This window comes from Triturus cristatus, chromosome 4_2, assembly GCF_964204655.1.
Source record: "Triturus cristatus chromosome 4_2, aTriCri1.1, whole genome shotgun sequence".
NCBI lineage: Eukaryota > Metazoa > Chordata > Amphibia > Caudata > Salamandridae > Triturus > Triturus cristatus.
The window spans coordinates 560,759,526-560,786,711 of record NC_140586.1 but is presented as its reverse complement, the minus strand read 5'-3'; the positions used below and the strand labels follow the sequence as shown (position 1 = coordinate 560,786,711).

Below are 27,186 nucleotides of genomic sequence, written 5' to 3'. Positions count from 1 at the left end.
TCATAGCTCCACCCACCGCCTATTGGTGTCTATTACGCGCTTGGTGCGCGTAATGGACACCAATAGGGCATGGGAGGAGCTATGCGCGCGCCTCAGGCCAATTGCGTGCAGTCTTTTGGAAGAAGACGCACGCAAAGGCCAATGGGGGACTTAAAAAGGAATCACACATGCACGAGCGTGTGCTATTCCTAGGTCGATTTCTGAACCCCAGAACAAAAGGACTTTTGCCTGCGCAAGCACTGCTGCGCAGTGCAACGCAGGTTGCGAGACCTAAAAAGGGGTATCTCATAAGGCTTTTGCAAGACTTGCCTCCCTCTTTTGTTGTCCCTTTGTTTTTTAGCACTTTTTCACTATGTCTACCTCACAGAGGGCTAGCTATTCGTGCTGCAGAGGTCTGGAGCTTCGCCTTCTAGTGGGATTTGAAGTTTGTCAGTGGTGCATACTTAGAGGTTTCTCCGTTGGAGCATCTGGGTTTGTTTTTGGCTTCATGTTGCTGTTTCTGAACCAGGTCACTGGGACTGGTGAAAGTATTCAGACAGTACTGCCCACGTGGCATAATGTGTGTATTTAGAGCATAATACATTGTGGTGTGGTTTCGATTTACAATTTTAACTTGAGTTACTTACTATTGTGAACAGTTTGAAATTAAGAATTTTGTACTCCCCAGGATTATCTGAGGGACTACCCAACACCACACTACTTTCATATATAGGAACAGGCCAGCTTATTAACCGGCCAATTATTAGTATTTTCGTGTTAATATATTTTTTCATTGCTGATTTAGGCACTTATCTCTTTAATTGATCTATTTATTCAAGGTTATCCATATGGCTATCTTTCCAGACTGCCTGCCTTCTCAGGTCTCTTACAGCCATCATGTAATCATGGCATTTTATATGCCCACCAGAGATGGTAGTCAGCAATTATGAACAATCCACCAGAACATACCATGAGGTGGCCCACTAGGGCTCCATACAACATTTAGCAGCCTGTACCTAGTAGCTGGCCTCTTGCCTCACAAAACACCTGATATCCCCTCACACCTTCAACAATACAAAAGGTCACAAGATGGTGATAGCCCACTTGGGCATTATCATAATACCATATGACTTGAGTGCCGACACTCCGGCATGCACTTATGCCTCACTATGAGGATTTGATGTTGACTATTGTCTGGGCAACGTACTTAGCAACAGCACGCAACAGACATACATCTCACAGTATTCACATAAAACACTGATGTGTGTTCTTAGTACACCGTGGATAGGGACATTCATTTAGATATGGTGCTGGTTCATCAGCAAAATCGTTGTAGTCCATATATATATAGTACGAACCGTCTTATGGTTGCTATGTTCAAGCCGTCGGGGGCAGTAAACTTGGCACTAGCACTTCTATGACATTAGCACACATAGTGTAAGAATGGCAGGTTTTCTGCTCATGGTATGCATTATGCGTCTTTATATATTCACAGCTCTATTTTGATCTTATGCCGATAATATACTTCACATTGTGACAATATCAATGTTTCAAGGTGATTTCATTCATGCATAGTGTCAACCAACATGGCCCAATATGGCTGCCACCATTACGTTGAAAATAGTGAATTGCTAGCCCGTCTTTGATGTTTATGACTATGTCGATTTCACTTGTATTATTTAACTCAGCACTCACCCACCCGTGAACAAGGAGATATGTTTTCCGAAATGCGTCGGGTGTTGCTGGTGATTCCCTAGCACTATTCCTGATGTATAATAAATAATATAAAAACTAGCATTTTAAAACAAAATAAAACACTGAAATTCACCCAGATATAGTTTACTGAACTAACCATAACTTGCGCCCCTCCATGCACTGCTTATGACCTCACATATTACATCACTCGTGACCTGTTCAATGACATCATTGGTGCCATTACTGATGACATCTAAATTTGAATTTATGGTACCGCGGGACCAACTGTCAATATATCACTAACCTTTGAACCTTAATTTGTCAAAAAACACTGAACAGATTTACCCAAATCACAAAAAGCGCACTTTCTGAGTAAATATCTAACTTCCTGCTAAATTTGGTGTAATTCTGATAAGCCATTTCTTCTAAAATGCTTAAAAATCCTAATGAAAATTGAATGGGAAAAAATCATTTTGAGACCCCCCACATTTTCAGCCCCCACTTATCTGATCACCCTGAAACATTCAGCTACTTTTAGCATAGTATGTCAGGCCATACTGACGGACCTCCATAAATCAGCCCACAGAACAAGGCGCTGGTCGCTTACAAATTAAGTTTCTGACATAAAAACTATTAGCTGCAACACTTCGTAGCTCCCTCCCACCTTGACAGTATTTCAATGTTAACTACTCTCTCTGATGCCAATTAATATGGTATTTGGACAGTGCTGCTGTGCAGCGGGTGCACGGTGTACAGGGGCCTGTTCCAACAACAACTCCTTACAAAGCTCCACTCCACTTCCCTAAACGCAACCAGTCAGACCGAGAAATCTGATATAATCCTTTTTATTTGCTCATTCACAAATCAGTTCTCTTCAACAAAGGACCTCTGTCTTGGCAGCCAACACCGCACTCATCATTGGCTTTTGGGAATGGCTGTTAATGCTGTTAATATACTTTTGTAGACAAAGGCTACTACTGTAGAAGTTATGTTTTGTAGAGCCTTCCACGCACAATCCCAGTACTCCTTGGCTTGAATTGAAATCACCATCATATTTCCAAGATTTCACACATGTAAACAAATGCTTTTAGAAGAGAATAAGCTATCGTCCTTTGAGGACGTTCTAGCTCACGCCATGAAAGCTTTATCCAGCTCTGCAATATAGTCCCTATTTCTTTCGCTGTAATTTGCATATTTAAATGAAAAAATGTTTGTAAAACTGGGGCTGCCTGGTTCTCAGTTGATCAGCAGACCCTAAAAGATTTGCCTGGAATGCAAAACTCCGTCAGAGGAAAACCAAAAATAACAGATGTTGAAAGAGCTAAAAGTTCTTTAAACAAGCATTGGCATAGCCAATAGGTCTCGCCTTTGTGACCTTATAAGTGTTTAGCCATGCAAAAGTTGCATAACTAAATACTCATAAGGTCCCAAAAGCGAGACCTATTGGCTATGCAAAGCGGCAGCGAAAGTGAAAGTTATTGCGGCAAAACGCGGCGCCCGCGCACTGTAGCTCTAGGCTGGCCTGGTAGCACTTTTTGGAGCCCTCTCAATAAGTCTCGCCAGACTAGCGCATGCGCTGGGTCAGGGGAGACCTAAAAATGACCAATACAAATCTTTTTACACAACCGTTTTGATAAGAAATCAGTAGTCCAAAATAATTATTAGGTCTCGCCTGACCCAGCGCATGCGCTGGTCTGGCGAGACTTATTGAGAGGGCTCCAAAAATTGCTACCAGGCCAGCCTAGAGCTACAGTGCATGTGCGCGGGCGCGCGCGCCGCGCTTTACCGCGATTACTTTCACTTTTGCGGCCGCTTTGATGTTTGATCGCGATCACTTTCATAGCCAATAGGTCTCGCTTTTGGGACCTTTATAAGTATTTAGTTATGCAACTAAACACTTCTAAGGTCCCAAAGGCGAGACCTATTGGCTATGCCAATGCTTGTTTCAGGTTGTCATTGAATTCTCAGCTTGAGTGCTTAAGTTTTGATCTACTACAGTCAAATAACTTTTATCACAATTTGGCTAACTTCTTTCTCTCCACTATGTAACTCAGCAGAAAATGGCATATCCTTCTCCAGATATCTTATTGTCTCACCATCGGAATAAACACCAGGTCACAAACGCTTTTCGCCTACCACTGAGATTGTTCTTGAGCTGACTTCTCCCTCCAAACTAAACAAAGTTTGTCTTTACTAACTTTTATAAATGCCAGTATTACTCGTCACCTTAAATATGTTGTGTTAGATGCTCAATAATGAGAAACTTATCAGAATATCAAAAACCTTTGTTCTTCCAAATATTCTGGACAAAGTGGCAGTATGTTAGCTGCAGTGCATTTAGACAATACTAATGTGATAGATTTCAGGCAATTCAAATTTAGACCAAGCCACAGTACAAAAACAATACTGCTTAATATTTTTATAATAATCTTCAATTAGCAAGCAAGGGAAATACATCATCCTCCCACTCCTACCTGTCAGCTACTTTTAGCATAGTATGTCAGGCCATAGTAACAGACCTCCATAAATCAGCCCGCAGAACAAGGCGCTGGTCGCTTACAATTTAAGTTTCTGACATAAAAACTATTCGCTGCAACACTTCCGTAGCTCCCTCCCACCTTGACAGTACTTCAATGTTAACTACTCTCTCTCTCGGGCAAGAAATGATTTCACATACTCAAAGACTGAATTCTGACCAATTTGTTTCTATAAAAAGATTATTTAGTTGCATTTTATTTCTAGAACCAAGCCAGGCCTAGTGCAGGTAGGTGAAATAATACTTTGCAAAAACAATACAGTTGAATGCAGTTGTATGTACTTGTTTTGCATACAAGTAGGTCAATTATTTAGAGACAGTTGAGATTACTTTTCAGTTACTTTGCAGGTACTGTATGATTACTGTTTATATTACTTTTCAGGTTACATTTCTTACTCAGTGTTATATGCGTAGATCTCACACTGGGACATTTCCTAGATAAAAGGTAAGTAAAACAATTTTTTCTCAAAACACAGTTTCTTAGGTTCCCATACAAAACACCCTCCGCACTTGGAAGTGTTTCAGAGGAAAACAGTCAATGCAATCCTATGGAGGAAAATAACTTTATTGTTTTGCAGGTAAGTAAACGGTCTTGAGGGGTGAGTTTCTGGGGTTAGAACAAGGGTTCCCTCAGAGTCAAGGATGCACTCACAGAACACCCTCAGCGGCACTAGGGCGGCAGGGTGCAGAGTACTGAGGCCTAATGTTATCCAGTGGGGGAAAGGAGGCCTTCGGTTCGTGGCTGCTCATGAGCAGGCCACAAGGTTGAGGTAGCAAAGCTCCTGGACTTAAAGTCAGGGCAAAGGGATGTTCAAGTTAGTACACAAGGTACACCCACAGCGGCACTAGTGTGGCCGGGTCAGGGGCTGTTTTGGCGTCGGGTGCCGTGTTACTTTCAATGAGGATTCTCCGGTATGGACAAACACTGCAGGTTTGGGCACGAAGATCTTCTGGAGGCGGCCATCGGTTGTCAAGGTAAGTTGGGATGTCATGGGATGCGGGGCCACCGTCTGCTGGGCCACCCAAGGCCGTGGGGGGTTGGGTGCAGGGAGGTATTTTGGCGACGGATTCTTCTTACCGGCTCAGGTCGGGGGGATCCTGCAGAAAGGTGCTGCAGGCGCCGTCACCAAATCCCAGGTCATGATCGCTGGGGAGACCTCCTCGTGGTGTTGGGCCACTCGAACTCGGGCCGTGGGCATCTGGTGCTGAGTGGTGCAGACTCGCAAATTTGGCCGGAGCCAGAGTCTGTTGGTGAACAAATCTGGTGCTCACGGGAGACAAAGTGTGGTTGGGGAAGGCAGGGCAGGTCCTCCGGGTTCTGGGAGGGATGCTGGCTGCAGGACACACTGGGGTTATGCTGGAACAGGTCGAGGTCGGGACAGGCCGGTAGGGCTGGGGCCAAGCCAGTTGGTCTCCTCCTCTTCTTCCTTCAGCATGGCTCTTCGGTCCTTATTCTTCTTGTTTCTTCCTGTCTGAGAAGGCAAGGTTCAGGGTTGCGCCTAAATACTTAATTTAGGGGGTGTCATGTAGGAAAATGTTGAGAGCAATTGGCCACTTCCTTCGGGTGGGTACACCCCCTATTATGCCACCCTCTAGTGGGAGGGGGGCATAAGCCTCACTCTGGTTGGCTGTGTCCCCCCATCTTCAAGATGGCAGGGACTGAGAGTTGGGCTTCGCCTGGCCTTCCCCACCTGAGGGGTGGGGTTGACAAAGGTGGGCACACCTCTCCTCCTATCTTGGTTTTCCCACCGATTCTCCCACCCAAAGTGGGGGTCAGAACGGGTGGAGGCCAGTTGCTGGGAGCAGCAAAGGGCTGAGTCAGCTTACAAAGGTGACAAGCCTTTGAAGCTTCCCCTTCGTGGACACTGCCCATCCTGGTGGAGGAGGCTTGGCACCTCGACCCAGGATGTGCTTTGTTTCAGGACCCTGAGAGCATCAGGCTCTCGACCCAGGGGTCCAGAAACATGTCTGGTGGTGGCAGCTGGCGAGCAGCCACTCAGCCGGGACACTAGAGTCAGGTCGTTTTTCATGGGGCATCTCTAATATGCCGTCTGAGTGCATTTTTCATTAAATCCCACACTGGCAGCACTGTGGGTTTAATGTGCTGAGAAGCTTGACACCAACTTCCCAGTTTTCATTAAAGCCATTATGGTGCTGTAGAGTTCGTAATGACAAACTCCCATACCATATTCTGTTTATGGCATTACTGCACTTACAATATCTAAGAATGGAGTTAGACAGTGTAGGGGTAAAGGGCTCATGCACCTGTACCCTCACCAGTAGTATAGTGTACCCAGCTAGAGGGGTGGCTGACCTATGCCATAGGCAGTGGGTTATAGGCATGACACACAGGGATGTGGGTCATGTCGACTCTTCACTTTGTTCTGCACAAAAACACTCAGCCTGCAATGGCAGTGTGTGTGTGTGTGTAAAGTTACAGGGCCTCTACGGGAGGCACAATAAGTGCTGCAGCCCTTAGAGACCTTCCCTGGGCACAGTGCCCTTGGTACCCATGGTACCTTTTACAAGGGACTTGTCTGTGGCCAGGGAGTTGTCTATTTGAGTGTGCAACAGTACAGATTTAGGGAACGAACAAAGGCCCTGGGTACCTGGTTGGCAGGAACCCTGGGCACACTTAGTCAAAGAGCATCAACATCATACAAAACGTGGGGGACAACCATGCATAAAGGGGGACTTTCCTACACAGAGACACTCTGCAGTTGTGCAGTGCAACTTCTACTGCATACCTCTAGATCCCAGCCTACTTAATACCCCCTGAGTGAAGACAGTGGGGATAAGCGGAGTGTGGGAACAAACGGTGGATACGCCATGGTCTGAAAGTCCACATTAAGCAGTCAGACATGACAGTCCGTGCTGTTTGGAGCACTGATGCCAAGAAGGTGGGGCCTAAATTGCAACAAATATGCCTCTGGTAGAAATCAGTTGGAGACCCTGAATAACCCCTACTGGATCACTGGCAGCTGCAATACTGCCAGTCACCATTCTGCTCAGGTTGCTTCATGATTGGCTGTGTTATGGGCCATGCACTGTCAATCGGGCCGTTAAGGATGCAGGGCCTACCATGCATCAGAAACCAGAACTAGGAGTCAAGCCGAACATGAGAAAGAAATTAGTTTGCCCAGTGGAACATGTCACAGCTTTGCAGGGTAAGAGTTTATATATAAAAATGACTTGAATAATATTGGTGAAGATGGAAAAGAAGATGAGGACTGGAAAAAGTACATTATGGGCAATGACCCATTAGATATGAAACTGGAAGATATTTTGGTAAGTAGCTATCTGCTCCCCATCAGTTGTATTTTGAGAATGCATATATTGCCTCTTTCGCATCCAGAAACAGTTTTTCAATTCTGCTCATGTCAAAGAGCCTGAGAGAGAGGTGCAGAACTCTAGAATAATGTTGTTCTTGGCACAATGGTGGCAGTGTTTAGCATATTGTGGGCATTCAATGCATAATGATGGCCTCCCTTAGTATAATGCTATTACTAGCATAATGGTGGTCATTTTTGTCATTCTGCAGGCATCAGTGGCATGCACAACTAAATAGACCCATATATAGCAGCAATACCTAGGGAGTACTTAATTAAAGTGATTAACTGATGTTTGGGCGCCAAACAATTATTAACTAAAGAGAAACACTTGGCATTTTAGGTCAAAAGTTGTGCTTCTGTTTTGGAAAATTCATTTCATTTTTCCAAAACATGGGCCTCAGAGTTGCTGCAATTATTGATTTAACAAAAGAAAGAGTCCAGTATCTTTGAAGCAAATGTAATTTGAAAAAATCATGAAAAATATTTGTTAAACCATTCAAATGCTTATTTAAGAGCACAAATGTTGGATCGATCATTTCTTTTAAAGATGATGGCTGTACACATATGAGGGACTACCTTCCGCAGTATCGGTGAATGGCCAACTCTGTCAATCATTTGTAAGATAGCATATCAGATTTCTAGAATTTGTCCAGAATCAATGTAAAGAATACATGAATAGTATGAAATATTGTGTGAAATCATTTCATTTTCCATGTAGGGTAGAGACAGAAGATGGCGATTATATGTTCTGCTTTGATAACACCTTCAGCACGATTTCTGAGAAGGTGATTTTCTTTGAGTTAATCTTGGATAATATTGGTGAAGATGGAAAAGAAGATGAGGACTGGAAAAAGTACATTATGGGCAATGACCCATTAGATATGAAACTGGAAGATATTTTGGTAAGTAGCTATCTGCTCCCCGTCAATTGTATTTTGAGAATGCATATATTGCCTCTTTCGCATCCAGAAACAGTTTTTCAATTCTGCTCATATGAGTTTAGATATGTAGCAGGACATGTATAAGGCCATATCTTTCACTAAAGTATACCCTGCATGCCTCACCCTTCCTCCAGTTAACAACGCATGCTCAGGCATGGTTTATAGTCCCCCCGCTCCCCTGAGTGTCTTTCCTGGGCAAATGCCACAGAGTCTAGGACTGCTTTCACTTAAAGAAAACTGCTCATGCGTCTCCTTTTGATTTTCATTTTTGCAAATGTGGTGTAAGGTTTTAAAACTAAAATAAAGGTTTTAACACTATTGTCATCACCTGGGTATCATCAAAGGGTAGAGGTTTACCATGGTCAGTATGACTGACAGATCTAGGCTAGAAAACATCATCAGGTTGTTCCTGGAACCAAAGATTCCATTCACACCCTTCTGCGACATGAGGTTCCCATTCAACCAACAAATCTTTACAATGCAGCCAACTCAGAATCTTTATTAAACAGTTCTAGACACTAGATTTGGCGTGTACTTTCTTCTCTTAGAGAAGGGCAAACACTCAAGGGCACTCTTTACTTTGTCACATCTCAGAAATATTTACTTTAGCATACTGTTATCTGGCAGAAAGTGAAAAATGTCAATGCCATTCTCTTGGAAGCAAAAAAAGGATTCTTGGAAAAAGGGTGACATATCTGTCTTAATCTTCCCATTACCTATATTGGCAGGCCCTAGATTTTCGCCATCAATCTGCGCTGCTTCCCTGAGTTCCATCCTTAATTCTTCTCAGGACTGGAGGGTGTTTGATGCTATCTCTGAATTTTCTAAGATATTTCTTAAGGATCAGTCCAAACTTTCCTAGGAGAGCTTATTAATGTGTGACCCTTGACTGCAGCTCCCGACTATCTGCTGTTTCGTATTCAGTTAACCTCATAATACCAACTACCCTCAACGTTCCTGTTCAATTGGATTCATGCTTGAGCCGGTAATCAGCTCCCTATTTTACTCCCAAAGGGAAAAGTGACAATCCCCTTACTAAGGTGGGGTACAGGATTATGTGAGCCTGAAGCATTACTCTGCTTGCTTTAGATGCTGTTTTTAGTGTTGGGTGTTGGTATTCCCGAGATTTTTTTCTACATCTGAGCCATTTATTACTTTTACAATGCCAGCTTCTTTTTATTTTTTATACCAACTATTGTTTTTATTTGCATGTTCAAATATAAACTAACAAAGTGACAAGACGTATACCAAAGCTTTCAGAAATATCACAGTATACATGCATAGAGGAGATGGAAATCTGCAGTGGTTGAATAGAGCCCAGGGCGTCCCTCTCAAGATTCGACGGCTTCTTCTGCAGTACCAGGAGTTCAGCCTGTGCACCTACTCCTCCAGCCTTGCCCTATGCATCCGCCACAGGGTGTCAGGCCGTATCTTCACTATGAGTCTTTATTCACTTTGTCGTGTGTGAGAGCTTGTGAGCCGGTAGGTACCAGTTCATAATAATCCCTCCACCTGCCCCAGATCCTATCAAATCACCAGGGGCAACCTCTAGTAGAATATGACTTTTTTTTAGCCCCCATACAGGTGTACTTCTTAGAAATCCACTGGGTCTTGGTTAGTAGGGTATGCAACCCCCAAAGTTGAGCAATGTCTCTCTTCGTTACAGTCAATCCCAGTGAACAAAATATCAACTTTCTTCGTGGGAGGTCATCATCTCCAGGGACACCCCATAGGACAAATTGAGGGTTGTGCAATATTTTGTCATCAAATATGTCACTGAGCTTCCGCAAAATCATGGCTCCGTATCTCCGAGTGATAGAACAACCCTATGGCATCCTGGCATCTAAGACCGCTAGGTGTGGGGATTTTCCCGAATGTATGGAGCCTGGTCCTCTCCAAGTAGGCCCTATGCAATGCCTTAAGTTGGATGAAACGGAAAAAAAGCGCCCTAATGGCTATCTCATGGGGAAGCATCGGAGCAGCCCCCCATTCCACATCCTCTAATGCCCTTCATCCAATTCCCAGTGCTATCTTACATTTCCAAGATTGTTAGATATTATTTATAATGGCTTTATAGAGTGAGGATACTGCTTTTTTTCCCAGTGACCCTCCCAACACGTGTCTCTCTAAGGGAGCTTATTGAGGCTGAACCTCCTAATCATCCTCCTTAGCATGTAGGGCATGTCTGAGCTGGGTGTATTTATATAATAGACTTTGAGAGAGTTCATATTGTTCTAGAATACTTTCAAATTATTGGATAGCTCTGTCTTCTACAACGCCTTTTACCCTAAAGATCCAAATCAAGCCCTTCCTAGCAAAACCCTGTAGCTTGGGCAACTCTTTCAATACTGACCCTAACCATAGCAGAGTTTCTATTGTGACCCTGTTCTTCCATCCCAGGTGGGACCTTGCCCTGTCCCATGCAACGAGGGCTGCCCAGGCAGGTGCGGGTAGGGTTGCTCTACCTTTCCTGTCATAAAAATAGTGCTTCAAGGTACGCTCCACCATGGGACATCTGTCCAGTCGGACTGCCGGGTCATCCATCGTGCAGTGCGTAAATCCAATCATTTATGGTCAGAAGCTGGGAAGCCCAAAATTATGCCCCCAGATATGTGAGTGCTGTCCCCGATTGTAAACCGATCAATAGAGGGTTGCACCCCTCTATCAAGGCTGGTGATAAAGGATTCCGGGATCAGAAAGGGCTTATTTTGCATGAAATATAGGAGATTTGGTAGAGTGATTATTTTGAAAATGGATAATATCACTGCATGTCCAGCAGCGGTCGTTCTAGGTTTTCCCTCCGGAAATGCTCTGAATTTGTGTTGAAGCCGTCTGCTACCACCCTAATAGGGCCTGGATAAAGTATTCTGGGTCCCAGTCCATTCCACGCCTGAGTACCCTGCAAGCATACCGACTTATTCGAATTTTTTCTGTAACCGGAGAAGTCTCCAAAGACTCCAAAAATCACAAGGAGTGGACTTCACATTCTTCTGCGGTTCCATACATAAAGGAGGACGTCGTCCGCATATAAAGAGATCATTTACCTTTACCAGTCCACCAGGGCACTGCCACCATTACATTCCTCTCTGATCTAATCCAACTGGCCAGGGGCTCAATGCACAAGGCGAAGAGCAGGGTGCATCCCTGCCTGGCCCCTCGTTCCAATAGGAATAGCTCAGACATTACCTCATTCACTCAGATCGTGACTGTGGGCTCTGCTTACAGCAGGGCCACCCAGCTGCAGAAGCAAGTTCCGCATCCAAAGCGTCTCATGACCAGAAAGAGGCAGAGCTAGAGGATTGAATTTTTGTATACATCATTCCAAGGCGAGCTTCCTTAGAATATCCAACAGGGTGAGGTTACAGGGTGGAAGGGGAAAGTTCCAAGTGACAGAAACCAAATAAAATAGAGAAGCGAGATACAACATGAATCAAATGCTTTTCAGCATCAGTGGACTGCATTGAGCCAATTGAGTAAGCGCCTGAGGTTTTGTTGGGTAGATCTGTGGGACATAAACCCACTCTGTTCGTGATGAATGAGCAATGTTATCTCTTTATTGAGCCTACAAGTCATTATGGTAGCCAATAATTTGATCTCAACATTTAGAAGAGATATTGAGCGATAGGACCCACACGCCGTTCTTGTGTCGATGGCCACTACAACAATCAGGGCCGTAAGAGTCCCCTTAATGTTCGAGGTTGCCTCAAGGATTTTGCCAAATTACTCTGAATGAGCGTGTATGGCCGCCTCCAGCGACCTAAGAGTGGGTTCGGCCGGGCCATTCTTTGGGTGCATCTCTTTGGCTGGCCGGGTCTTGTCAGTCTTTGGTTTCACCATGCTTGCAGGCGGTCTCCTTCTGGCACCTGCTGTTTTTGCCTGCATGGTTGCTTACTCCAAAGGCGGGTCCAGCGATAGCACCTACCCCACCACTACCACTGAGGGCCCACGGAGTGTGGTGAGCACGTCCCAAGAAACATTCAGAGTCCCCATGCGCAGCAGATACTTTAATGTATTTAATTTACGAATACGAGGACCTCTACATTACCGTTCTGCAGCTGTGAAATTAATGTGGCAATCAGCTTTCCCTAGATACTTTATCGTGTGGGCAAGAAGTCAGCAGTTCGGCTACTGCTTCTGCATGTGGGGAACTTCCACAATCTGAGCAACATGAAATCTAGGCCGAAGGCCACTCTTGCCTCTGGTTCAACTTATGATGATGAAATGCACCCTCAAAAGTCCACTCACTCGTTCAGTGTTACAATGTGCAAATGCATCTTTAGCCTACATAACGCAAACTACATAGCTTGGCTACAATGCATTTTCCCTACATGAACACGCATAGCTAAATATTTGGGTTTATATCAAAGCAAATGGTCCTTGAACTTATAAAGGAAAACCGATCAGTCACATCTCTTCTGTATCTCTGCTGGACACCTTCTAAACTAAGAAAAGTTTAAACTGTTGCTACTTTCTACTTAACATAAGTCAGACCTCCTTTACAAGCCTCATAGGTGATGCAGGAAGCCAGGTCATTTTCAGAGTTAAAAAGTCTTGAAAATATTCAAACGATTTTTTTTAGCAGACCCAGGAATTGCATAATAAATCTTCTTATTTGTTTCTATTAGAAAAAACTATTTGCAAATTTGGTCCCGCTGCTTGGGTATATCCTTCTGCACGCGACCTCTGCAGACGCTTGGTCTGGCTGTGTATCATCTGCTTCTAGCAGACAAAGGAACAAACCTTGTCTGCAGAAGTGTGGCGAGGCAGAGGAAGCTTCAATGGTCACATTCCTTCTTGTAAATGCAGCGACACTTTTGAGATCAACCGTATTGTCTGCACAGGGGTAATGCAGATGAATAGAATTAGCTTTTCCAGCACAGACGCTCCTCAGTAGCAGGGAAGGTCTATGACATGTGCACCACATTGTTATTGAGCTTCCTGTCCACGTTGTCAGTTGCAGTTCACTTTCACCTGGTGAATGATGGGTATCCTCCCCTCCTCATCCACTGCTGCTTCAGGTTTTAAAGAGTGTGGACGCTGTAAGTTCAGTTTACAGACAGTTACAGAGCTCAAGACCAAGTGCTTACCTTCACAGCCACCCTCCTGCAAATAAGTGGAAGCATCTCATCCTGTCCTAGCTATAGTAAAGAGGATACTGTAAGAACCACCCTCATTTTAGGTAATTGTATCTAGGAATAGCTTGCAAAGACTCCTCTAAGTAATTGGGAACTGCTCAGCCAAAAAGCAGCAACTGTGGCAGCACAAAACATTGTTGAGAGAATGGTAATTGGTGGCGGGCTGGCCATTCTGCCACCCTGGCATTTTCCCAGTAGGATGAAGATTAGTGGGCTACGTTCACAGCAGAATGGGTTGCTATGATCCAGCTATGCACATTTTAATTGTGGTATCTGACAGAGGGCCTGGTTTATATCTCTGCAGATGGGTTACTCTGTCACAGCATTGACAAATATCCCGTCTGCCGAAATATAAATCCCATTATATCCGGGAGTAACCGTCCGCTGAGATCTAAATCAGGCCCTCTGTCGGAGACCGCAATTAAAATGGGCATAGCCTGGTCATAGCAACCCAGAGTTTTGAAAAAGTTTGCCAGGGCGAATTTTGGTTTCCAGAACTACCATGTTGTTAATTAGTTGTGAGGATCAGATATTTTTTTTTATACAAATAGTTTTCCTTGGATCTTCCCACTGCTCCAAGTATGCTGAAGATTAATCTTGATATGAAGCTGTCATTTTGCCATAAATGTATAACCAATGACAAATAGTGGCAAAAATCTTTAAATAAAATGTTGGAACTAAGAACAGCAGGTGGACAAATCCATTTCAGAACAGGGATGCTTCACAATTTTCCGAGCTGTAGGAGCAATCTTTGTTGTCTAGCCATTCCGGTCTCAGTTATCGGAGGTGTCTGTGTGGCCATACGGTAGTGGTCCTCAGGCAGACGAGCGGAACATCCCTTAATTGGCATGGGGACTGGGAGGCTACTGGCTGCCATTACACTTCTCTCCTGGCATGCTGGCATTTTAGCAACAGATCCTAGAGGGTTGCAGGAGCGACTGGAGATAAAGTGAATGCTAGTTGTTATACAAGGTGCTTTATTAGACCAATTGTGTTATGTGTTCTATGATTGATTTCTAAAAGTCAGCAAGTTGTGTTGAGTAGCATACACAATGCTCTAGTTCTAGCTGAGTTTGTTACAGTCCTGTGTTATTGTTATTTGTTTTAACCTAGATGTGCGTGATAAAAGGCATGGATTAAAAAATACTATTAATAGACATCTTCTTAGGCCTGAGTGAAATTTAAATGATGCCCACATTTTCCAGATAATATCTACTTTTTGGATTTCTAATAATAGTTTTGGTCTCCCTCCACTTTGAGTCAGGCATATATTTAGTCTACAAGTATATAGCTATGCTCTTATTCCAACTAACGGTGACCTTTGGGAGACTTCCCATTGCATAATTATGCACTCCTAAATTTTAGATATTCACCTTGTACTTGTAGAGTGGTACGTTATTGCAAATGTTTTTTTCAGAGTCATTATGATAGGAGTGCTATTGGGAAAGGGTGCAGAAATCATGTGCCAAATGTATAATTATTTTTCAGTAATAGGTGCATTAACCAAAAACGTCAATGAAGTACAGTAGTTGGTTCAGGGCCTGACAACACTATCTACCAGGTTCTTCTTTGACTATAGACAGGCACACTGGAACTATGGGATGCTGTGGATTTGTGTCCACTAAATTATGGACTTGCTGCTTTTGCCACTTAATCCATCAGCTACTGCATAGTCTGGAGACTTTAAACAAAACAATTGTTTCTAGCTCAATAGGATCAAAAGTTCCCAAACATGTGGCGATTTGTGTTCCTGTGCAGTGGAAAGCCCTTTGCAAAGGTTGACTGGTCATCTTTCAGTTGTTTATTGCTATATTTGGTTGCTAATCTGGTACTTATGAGGGTAAATATTTTCCCAGACAGTGTTACCATATGTAAAAATTTCAAAATAATGAAGCAATCCTATCACCAAATGTGCTGTTATGTTGCATAATTTTCCTTTTCTTGCCGCATAATTTCATCCTCTCCTGTTACATAATTCCAGTGGCCCTGACTATAGCGGGTCCCTCTCATCCTTCGTAGGGTTGCTGTTCTGAAAAAAGTAAAAAAAGGCCCCTTCAAAGCCTTTTGACCAGGGCTTCATATTGTACAACTGCTCCAATGGGCTTAATCCTCCTCCTCCCCCTGGGCCTGAACTTGAGTTTAGTTCTGCTGTCTGGGGCGATGAGGTTTGAGTCCTGTTTACAGGGAGACGTAGACTGTTTAAAGGCCACAGGTGTCTGTGGCTGACCCCCCTTGTTCCATCATGCTATGCCTCATAGTCCCCTCAATATCTTCTGTATTTCTGAGCAGTTTTCTATGCCACTGCTTATGTTCCCTTCCTTGAGAACAAGGTCCAGAGCAGCCCAGCTCCAGAGCCTCATGGCGTAGCTTTACAGACACCCACCCCAAGTGACACACCTCACTTACTACACCAGTCAGCCATGGCAAAGCCAGATGCTGGGATTCATTATTCCCAATGCGAGGAACAACCACAGAGATTAACTGAGCCCTAGAAAGGAGAGTCTCTGAAAAGAGGATTTGCAACATTGTCCTGAGGTCCAGGATTCACAAGGTGGTCCTGAGTTCGAAGAGGATTGGAAATGGCACTGTAAGAGTGGTGAGTGATGACTAATTTTGTAATGGAAAATTTTAGGTCCTCTGAATTTATTTTTAAGGGATTACGTAAAAATTTGAAAATATTTCTTAGCACACCTTTACAATATTGTATTACGTTATAAGCTAGGATAGACTGAACTAACCTGATTACAGTGGTTTGTAATTTGTGGGGCCTATTCTATACCTTTTACTAGATCCCTGTTAAGAGTCTTCTATTGAGTCAGTGATCTATATTTTGGGAAAATCAATATGATAGTAAGTCATTGATGATGAAGTTCTGAATACATGGGAAATATGTTTAGTGCTGACATGACCTCTGGCTTGATACGCCTAGTGTGAAGTTCCTCTAACTTATGATCAGATACCTTGGTTTTGTTAGCATCAGATCACTGATCTTATTTTTATATTTATAAACTACAACTGCACTTGCAAACACTAAAGTGCCAACAAGAATTAAACATCATGGCGTTAAAATGCATTGTCTAGATTCACATACTGATTATATTTTCCTATATACATAACAACAATACAAATATGTCAGCTACTAAAAGAGTGCGTCCATTATGCTATAGCAGCTTCCATAACTGAAAAGAATACATTATGTCAGCCTAGATAGTTGGAAGACTTGATGACCGCATTTCTGTGCGTGTCCAAGAACTTCACACTTTCTAACGAGAGATAAAAAAACTCTAAAAATAAGTATATAGTAAACATGGAAGAGTCAATCAATCAATATTTCTTTATTCGGCAATTCATAAAAAGCCATAAAAGATATTATTACAGAATTTACAGGTTATAAAATCGTCATATAAAAAACAGTAAATTACAGTAAATTACAGTAAATTCATCACGTTGTTAAAAAGAATAAAAATTTAAAATCATCTCCTTCTTTGACATATATATTTGCAGCATTAGTTGGCCTAAAAGAGTATATAAAAGTAGCATATTTGATCTAGTATAATATAATTATTTCACAGTTTCTTTACCCTAGATTAGGTCTATGCCGTACTATATATTGCAGGAAGTTTGAAACAATATAAACCACCTCTTCCCCCTCAAGTAGCTGTAAATATAATAAAGCAGGGCGGCATGTACGAAGGCCCCTACGCTTTAATAGGGGGATTAAGAGTTTCCTCCGTTGATGCGTGTAGTACTTGCAAAAAAGAATGGTATGAAGAGTTGACTGGGGTGATGTCTCATCACAGGGACATGATGGTAATGTTTTATCCCAGTTATTCTTAAACGGAAAGGTAACGAGGCGGAAAAAGAAGTTCAGTCTAAACCGGACTAGAAGGTACTGTTCATAGGAAGTTATATTATATGTCAGATATGGCTGGATACCAAATGTCGACTGAACTAATAAACAATGTCTAGTTGTTTGTTTCATGACCTCTAAATTGAGTCTAAGCTCATCAAGGTGGTTTTGGCAAAGTTTGTGGAAAGCTTTCCTTGCTATTTGCTGCATCTTGGTCGGGTCTTTATAGTGGTTTTCTAGGCCTAGATCAGTTAGAAAATTTTTAATGTAATTTAGCCACCTTGATCTATGTACGTTATCTAGGGTCCTACAATCTTGGATGATTTGTTGTGTAAAGACTGTGTGTTCGGAAGACCAAATCCTGTGCCATAATAACAGAGGCTGTATTCTCACCAGGTCAGTAACATATGAAAGTCCCAATTCCAAGTGGCAAGCGTAATTGGAGGCTGCCGTAGGTAGGGCTAGTAAATATTTCAAAAAGCCATTTTCAACCACTTGGATAGAATTAGCCGCTACGTGGCCCCATACACCTGCTCCGTATAGGGCGACTGAGAGGCATTTGGCTTTATAAATTTTGATCATCTCAGGGGGGGCTTTTTTCCCTATCTTCCTAGAGAAGTTAGTGAGTGCTGAGGTGGTTCTTGCAAATTGCAATTTCCTTACTTCTACCGCTGGTTTCCAACTGAGTTTTTCGTCCATCATGACGCCAAGATAGGGATATTTGTCCGTTGTTGCTAGTCTTTCGTCATTCAGAAAAATGGACTTAGTTTTATTCTTCCTTTTAACTCCTGCCTTCATGACAAAAGTTTTCCCAACGTTAATTTTGAGGTCAAGGCTTGCCATGAATGAAGCATAACTATTTAAGGCCTTCTGTATTTCATTAGAAGTACGGGCTAGAAGCACAGCATCGTCGGCATACAGGAGGGCCGGGACAGGGCGGTTTGCTACCATTGGGAGATCTTGGGCCCCTTTCAGCATCTCTTTCTCTAAGCCGTTTGTATAAAGGGTAAATAGAAACGGGGCCAGAACACATCCCTGCCTCACGCCCTTCTCCACCCCAAACGGCGCTGTAAGCTCTCCCCCTGTGCCAAACCTTACTCTAGCTGACGCGTCGGCGTAGAGTTCTCTGATGTAAGTTACTGCAGTTTGTTCCAACCCTATGTCTAGTAGGATGGGCCAGAGTTTGGAGTGGCTAACGCAGTCAAAGGCAGATGATAAATCTACGTAGACCATATATAGAGCCCCTTCTTTAATGTTAACATACTTATCAATTAGTAATGATAGATTTAGGGCTTGGTCTACGGTCCCCAATCCTTCTCGAAACCCGTATTGTAGGTCAGATAGAATGTTATTTTTCGCGACCCATTCCTGCAAACCATCAAGTAGTATTCGACCCATCATCTTTCCTGTGGAATCTAAAAGGGAGATGGGACGATAACAGGAGGGTAGGTTGCGGTCTCCCTTCTTAAAGATAGGGACTAATATGGAGCTCTTCCAAGACTCAGGGATGCCAGTAAAAGTCAATGCGTTAAAAACCCTGGTCAGAAAGGGAATCCATAGCTCGGGGTACATTTTGTAGAAGTCTATTGGGACACAGTCAGGGCCGGGTGCCTTGCCTTTTTTACTTGCGTTCAGCGCCCTTTCAACTTGGTCACAAGTAATGGTCATATCAATAGGGAAGGTCGAAGACTGGTGCTCGTGAGAGTCATTTCCTCCAAGGTCTTTTACTGTCGAGTAAGACTTAAAAATTTGAGAAAAGTGCTCTACCCATTGTCTTTCGTCTATAGCAACCTCTATGTTAGGGAGGCTGCCCTTGTCAGTTAAGGATGGTGTTTTTACTACCTTCCAGAAAGTGATATTGTTATTACTAAGGCAACTCTCGTGTAGTTGATCCCAGAGTTGTCGTCTTAGTTCCGTCTTCCGTTCCTTAATGGCGGTGTTATATACTCTCCTTAGAGTAGCTATTTCTGCCCTATCCCTGGGCGTTTTATGTAAGGCGAGTTTTAAATTAGTATGGGCGATGGTACACGAGTGATTGAACCAGCCCTGGCTGCTCTTCTTTGAGCCGTTTTTTTTAACCATTAGGGCATTTTTAATGGTTTGTATCACCAGCCCAAAATTAGCAACAACGTCATGGTTGGGGGTGGTCATGTCCAAGCATTTCATTATGGGTAGATAGGCTTCAGTGATCACGGTAGAAGTTATTTTTCCCGGATCAACTGTGGCCCATTTTAGCGAGTATCCGTTTAATCTTGCTAATTCTAAATTGTTCTGGGTGAGGGCGCTGGAGGTTTTTTTGGTGGGCCCTGTCGAGATTAAAAAGGTTGTACTTATCGGATAATGATCGCTTAGAGCTACCTGATGGGTTTCAAAAGTGAAATCCTTTGATATCAGGCCATTTGTCTGTAAAATGAAATCTATCGTTGAATTGCAACCTCTGCCGTGGAAAGTTGGAGCCAGCATCGGTTTACCATCTGTTAATTTTGATGCAATTCTTAGATCTAAGTTGAAAGTTATTTCATTTAAAAGGCTACCCAACTGTGAATGGGAAAAATGTAGAATGGGGTTTTCGTCCTCATCGATTAATCCGCACAAATGAATGTTTGGGGCAGCACAGATAGACTGGTTAAAATCGCCGCCCCATATGATGGTTACTTCTCGGGTAGACTTTTTTGTTATAGTTGTTATTATGGTAAAGATTGAATTAATTTTCCCCATTGCATCCCGATCCGATAGGTTGTTGTAAAAATTAACCAAAAGGAAGTAGTCTCTGGAATTTGGTGTAATACTAAGTAGTTGAAAGTTAGGGTCGAGCGTTATAAGTTTAATATTTTCTAGCTTAATCAGATTTGATAGAAAAATGGTTAAGCCTCCTTTGGCCCTGCCGAACTTGGAATGTTCAGCTGGTGAGAAATAGGTTCTATAGCCTTGAAGGTGGACTTCTGTAGTTAGCCAAGTCTCTTGAAGGCATAATATATTAAAATCTACGATAAAATTAGTCCAAATATCGTTCTCTAGTTTCGAACGTAGACCCGCCACGTTCCAGAATAGAACTGCGATTGTTTGTGTGTTATGAATTTGGGCACTGGTATTTTTAAAATATGTTACAGGTGTCGAGGAAGCCAGACTTGCTGGTCTAGGAGTCTCAGCGTTGTTGTGAGCTGTATGAGGTAGCCCCTCAGAAATTTGACCATTACGTAGAGATAAAGGATAGGGAGGAAGGATGGGTACTTGCCCCTTCCTTATATCATGAAAAAATCCCTGACCATGAACCTCTACAGGGAGTCAATCTATATCCTCAAGTCCTTCGAGGGTCGAAAAACGATTTGATATTGGGATATTAAAGTTGAAAGATCTCGGTCTATTACGAGGAGGGGAGTTTGAGTTGACCAGATTGCTAGCTAGGGGCTGGGGGTAAAAATATGTTAAATCATAGGTTTTTATAGAGCTTTGAGTTTGATTTTGTAACCAGCTAGTTATATAAGTAGTTGCCCTATGATCTCTAAAATTGACGATTATTATGTCACCTGATGTTTCCTTTGGCCGTGGGCCTACCCAGATTAGTCGACGGACGTTCAGAATTTCCCCGTTGATATTAGGAGGGAGCGGCCTATGCTGTCTCAGCCAGTGCATCACCTTGTTTTTTAAATCATAGTAGCCCTCCCTTTTCCCTAAGTCCAATGGCGGGACTCCTGTCAAGACTACGACGTAGGGTACTGCTTCTGGGGGTAGATTTATGTGTTTGCAATTTAAATCTTGATTGTGACTGAGAGGGGTGTCAGCAGCTACAATATCCCGTTTCTTACTTGGGTTGGTAGGTTTGGTGTTATCAGTGCTCTGGCTTTGAGCAGTGTCGATATTGTTCTTTGTACCTAGCTGCGAGTGATTTGGAGTTTCCTTAGTAGATGGCTTTATGGATCTTTTTACAGCTAAATTACTTTTATTTGTTGCTCGGGATGAAATAAGGTCAACAGGACTTTTCATTGCTGGGATAGTTGGATGTAATAGTAGTGATTCAAGTTGATCACTATTTGTTTGCGCCAGCTTTGCTAGTGAATCTAATTGTGTAGACAAACCCTTTATTCTTTCTAAGACAGGAAGAACGAGGGATTTTACCAGGGTTTCTAATCGGCCCATCAGTTCGTTGGTGATTACGTCGTGAGTACGAGTATTGCCTAGAGAACTGAGGTCATTGGTGTGTTTTGTGCTCCGAGGATTAATAACCTCTTTTTGAACTTTTTTGCTCTGGTTGACGTTTTTTGAGCATCTCCTCCTTTTCTTTGAGGGAGGAGGGAGGATAGTGGTGATTGATTGTGTAGGCTTAATCTGTTCAGGAATGGTGGCAATAAACCTGAGGGGTGATGCGGTGGATGGTACGCTGTCAGAGGGATCTTTGGAATGTGGTTTAAGAGCCAATGATGGTGAGCAAGCGTGAGAGTGAACTAAAGATGTAGACTCGATGATAAGTGAAGCTGTCGTAGAGTCGCTAGACGTATCATGTATTATGGAGGGAACAGAAATTGTTGGATTCGGGGACAATGCGGATCGAATGGGTCCGAGTGAGGAACGCTTATTTTGTATGAGTTCAGCCGAGAGGCGTGTCTCTACTATAGCAATTTCTTGCTCCAGGACAGAGGCAGCCCTGGTAATGAAGCTATCTAGGGTGCCACGCACAGAGCCTCCCAGTGAAGTTCTGTTCCTTGTGCTGGGTGTAGCCATAATGAGTGTTTAGTTATGCTACAGTAAGCTTGGGTTATATCACACGCTAGTGTGAGTGGGTCAAGCCTGGGAGAGAATAGGTGTTACGCAGTTATCATACAACAAATACAATCTACCATGTCCGTAGGTCAATGGCTACCTCTCGTCTTTTTGGTCCGATCGTCAGGGAGGTGGGCCCGCCCAGCCTCTGACGGCCACAGACGGCCCGCCCTCTGCCCGGGCTCAGCCCGGCGACGCCCGCGCGCGTCCCGCGACGCGAAGGAAGCGGCGGATTTTAAAGCGCCTCCTGGCGCGGGAAAGGTTGTGGGCGGGTCTCTTGATGCGCAGGCTGCTGGGTAACGTAGTTCGACCCCACTCGGCGGCCGCTGATGGTAGTTGCGGCGGCGGGGGACGAAGGGTGCAGCGGAACAGAATGCGCCAAGCACTGGGCACACAGAGCAGCAAAGGTCAATTCAGGAAACAGCAAACAGGCAAGAGTCATTAACGGGAATTGTAATGATGTTCATGATAGTATTGCTGATGACTTTCAAATTAGGTTGCATGCAATGTTTAATTTGATGTTACTATCCTTAAAAGTGAAAGAAAAACGTGGGTGCCCAATGAAGCATTATAAGATCTGTAAGAGGTGGGCGGTATATCGGGTCTTGGACCTAGAGCCCCCTGTTGTGAGGGATGTGTCAGTTGAGGGATAAGGTGGGTAGGAGTTGTGGTTCTGGACTTGTTGGGTCCTGTGAATGGTGCTCTTCATGTGCAGGCGACTGTGTGCTAATATTGGTGGTGTGCAAAGACAGTGCGGGGGGGGGGTTTGTTTCCTTATAATTTCAATGTCTGTATAATGTTTCTGTTAAATGTCAACGTAACATGCTTTGTGTAATATGTGGCAGGCTGTCTCTGGGTTAAGGAGCTCTGCATTGTTTGTGACAATTGACAAAATAAAAATTGTTGTTTAAAAAAAAAAAAAAGTCAAAGAAAACTGTAGCATGTACTTCCCTTTGTTTATATTTCTCTTAGGAAAAGATGAATAATGTTAAGGCAAGGCTAAGTAAAAGTGTCCAGTTGCAGACCCTGCTAAAAGCATTTGAAGCTCGGGACCGAAACATTCAAGAAAGTAACTGCGAGCGAGTGAACACATGGTCCGTGATCAACCTGGTCGTGATGGTAGTCGTATCAGCTGTGCAGGTGTACATGCTCAAAAGCTGGTTTGAGGAGAAAAGGAAAAGTAGACCATAAAGGAGTTTAAATCCAGAAAAAACATTTACCCGGTTAATGAAGAAGGTGTTTGGAAAAGTGGATTAATGTTACAGCTGAAGCTGGTGGTTTGTTAACCCATCTAATCACATACAGTGTTGGCTAATCTTTATCCGACCAAAAAAGACTTTTCATAATCAGTCATATTATTTTTCACTTTATTACTAAAAAAAAATGTGAAATGCCTCGTAATATTTTATATTTTTGTGAATTCGGTTTGGTAAAGTAAGACAAAGAAAAATCACATCTATTGGTCTATTCAGTGTTTAAATATTCTCGAATGACTTGTTAAGGTAACTATACGAACACTTCCAAATGTATTACCCAAAATAGTTTTATTGTAAATCCTCACCTCCCATGTTTTTTTTAGAGAAGTATAGATGTTTTTGAACAAAAATGTAATTGTGAAACTATTCAATAGATTTATATATTTTTCTCAGATGCCAATAATTTTATAAGCCATAAAACCAGTGCCTATACAGAAAGTACTGTTTGGTAAACGTAAAATCTTTCTTAAAGATCACCCTTGTTTTTCTAGGCAAGTGATGAAATCATGTTTTTTATGTGAAATCATGCTAGAAAATGTTTCCTGCTTATTTGAAGGACGTATGTGCAACAACCCTTTTACGTTTTACTGTATTTCAACAAATGGACAATAGTGCTAGAAAGGTTCAAAACATTCTGCTGTACAGGGTTTTGCCCTTCTGATTTCAATTACATCTAAGTCATTTTATACCTTAATGCTAATTTCAAAAATAGTGCGTGACCAAGGTGCCCTCATTTACTTCTGACAACAATAGTGCGCATCGTATTTATATGGCAATATTACAGCTACAAGAAGTGGAGGTAGTACAGTTACCACTTTATATCTCGCTTCAGGGACTATCTTTGGATCTGTATCCATCAGAGTTGCTTTGGAGTCAAGGGGGTGATACTTGGAGTTTCCGTCAATTTATTTGAATGGAAGGAGGTACGAGGCATACGGGGATCCACATATTTCTGCATTGGTGGCTGTTGCTTCTATGAACGAAGATTGGGGAGTGATAGCTCTCTGCTAGTCTTAATGCTCCAGTAACCCACGCTTGGTGGAATTGGGTCTGTCTTTGGGTGGCATTCCTTTGTTTTTCTGCTAATGTGCTTGTGGTATTTGGGACATTCCCCCCCCCCCCCCCCCCCTCCCACCCCCGACACCTGCAGTATCAAAATGTCAAGAAATGGAGTTTGGACCAAAATCACATGGATGTAGACTCTTCTCTCTGCTGTATCTCAGTACTTGAGTTCATTGTACAGTGGAATCATGGGAGAAATTAGCTGGTTTTGATATAGCTTATGTTCACCTTAGACTGAAGTTATTGCACAATCATCGGAGAAGCCATGTTTTTTTCTGATATACATTGTGCTAATCTTTTACCGAAGTTATTGTGCAGATTTTTCACCATGCAACAGTGTACAGTCTCACCCTAAGTTCACGTCAGCTGAACATGCGATGCTTTTTTTCCATTGATGAAGACATCAGAACCTCTAATAGCAAAGGGGGCGTGCTACTCATCTGCTTGGAGGAACCGAATATTCATGCACCGCAAGATGTGCACAAGCTACTCATTGTTTCTCACAAGTATTGATGCCAGTCCAGTTGTTGTTGCAAGCATTTCGATGTGGTAATTGATTTATCTGGAGAATTTGATGCTCCCTCTTGCAGTCTATCACTTTCTTCTGTGAGTGGTCCATAGTGTGCATTTAACAAAATGGATAGTTTGGCTTAATATACTGTCGGTACAGACTGTGCTCTGGCAAGGAGGCTTCAGCGGTGGCACCGAAGCATTGAGGATCAACTTTATTCCACAAAGAAAGGAAACTGTAAACATTATGATCTGTGTGCTTGTTCGCCTGGATGTGCACATTGGAGCGGGTATGAGGACACTGGTGATTACCTACTCTTTTTGCCAAGTTGAAGGAACTTCCTGCTTGGCAGTGTGTTTCAACACTGTGACCCGACTGTCAGACTGGATTATTTTCTTGATATTTTAATGTTTATTGTGCACTGCTCTATGCACGAGCCAAGACGTTCTTTCCTAAGCCTACATTACGATACTACTGCCAAGTATGGATCCGGGGATAAGAAAACACCTACCTCCCTCTCAAGTCGTGTTCACTGTTCATCATGAGTTTTTCAGACAATAAACATGTATTTGAACAACATTCTTTACAAGAGGTTTGTTTGTTTTATCATTTTTATACAACTTGGCTACAAATATGCCACGTTAGTTCGCATACCTTTACAACGCAGTCGTTACAACGACTGCGTTGTTACATTGCATACCATTACAATGCAAGTCTAGACAATGAGTTGCTGTGGGGAGGGTATTGGATTTTGGAAAAGTATAATTTACTATTCCAACTCCAGTCTGCGCAACAGTAGGTAAGGTGTTGGATTTTAAATCCAACACCTTCTGCCCCCAACAGCAAGTCGTTGTTCCGCCTTGCATTGTAATGGTATGCCATGTAACAACGCGGTCCTTGTAATGACTGTGTTGTAATGGCATTCGTGGTAGACAATTTCTACCCTTGGCTACACCTGGAGACTGTATATTGAGGACTTAACGGATGGTTGGAAACATATGGCACCTTTCAGTGACCATGCCTGTTTCTGTTCGTTTGTAAATAGGTATCACAGAGTTCGAGGGTTGGGCTAAAATGTATTGAGGTGTTTAGTGATTGTGATATTGACTGCATTGTAGTTTTAGGGGTCATGTGGTTGGTTGTGAATGAGGCAGGCTTTGTTTCAGAATTTATTTGAATGTATTTTGAGCTAGTTTTGGAAAGGAAACCGGTCAAGCCAATGGGCAGAAGGTTCCATGCGCTGAGTGTGCAGGAGTCCAATGTTTGATGCGCGGATTCTCAATTTGAGCCATTTTTGGTGCAAATAGAACCAAAGAGGAAGAAGCATTTGCAAATGCAATCTGTCTGGCCCTGGCAAGCATGCGATTTTGTTTTTATTTTTTGCAAGCATATGCAATACAGATACAAAGGCTCTTGAACAACGAAAATAGGGGAGTGTAGCTCACTGCCCCTGGCCCTCATGTGTACTGCTTTATAGGTGGATGTGCATGTTATATAAAATGGTGTCACTCACAGTGTAAGCGCTGTAACGGGAGTGGGCCAACCCACTGCCCCAAGTTGTTTGCAACACAATTTAAGAAGAGGGCTGCCCTATAGCGCCTCTACATATGTGAGTATGTTTATATTTTTATTTAGGAATATTTTGAATACATGAGGCTGGCGTGACGGTCACAAATCTGCAGGCCAGACTTAAAAATGTAGCAGCAATGTCTAATTTAGGCTGAACAGATAACCAAGAATGATGATAAAACCACCACAATGGAGGATACTATGATTAATGAGAACACTCAGGAGCAAGTGCAGGTGTATTACATGAAGAAATACAATATTACAGATGTAGCTTTGGTAATGCAAGCATACATATTCAAATACTGTGAGAAGTAGAGTAGGTCAGGCTGGACCCTCGGTAATTGTACACGTATTTGCAAATTGCTATGAAAGCTAACCCATTGAGAAGCAATGTTGCCCGAGTTGGCCCAGATCATTCTACTGTGAATGCTGTACCCAAGGAAATGGGCATCAGTGCCCTTTCCAGGTAAGAATGCTATTAATATTAGTATGCCAAAGAATAGCACCTGATTTGTACAGGCCCCATAATACTTTGCGCATATTAATGTGCGCCTGAATAATT

General features: G+C 42.9%; 1 protein-coding gene across 1 annotated transcript in view; it reads left to right on the top strand.

Moving 5' to 3' along the window:
• Nucleotides 1–25,634, top strand: part of TMED5 (transmembrane p24 trafficking protein 5) — a 65,729-nt gene extending 40,095 nt beyond the window's left edge. Inside the window, exons 3-4 of the mRNA XM_085602200.1 lie at nucleotides 8,261–8,444; nucleotides 23,199–25,634. Of these exons, the coding sequence (XP_085458326.1) occupies nucleotides 8,261–8,444; nucleotides 23,199–23,417 (403 nt within the window). The 3' untranslated portion in view covers nucleotides 23,418–25,634. The remainder of the gene's footprint in view (nucleotides 1–8,260; nucleotides 8,445–23,198) is intronic.
• Nucleotides 25,635–27,186: the final 1,552 nt, after the last annotated feature.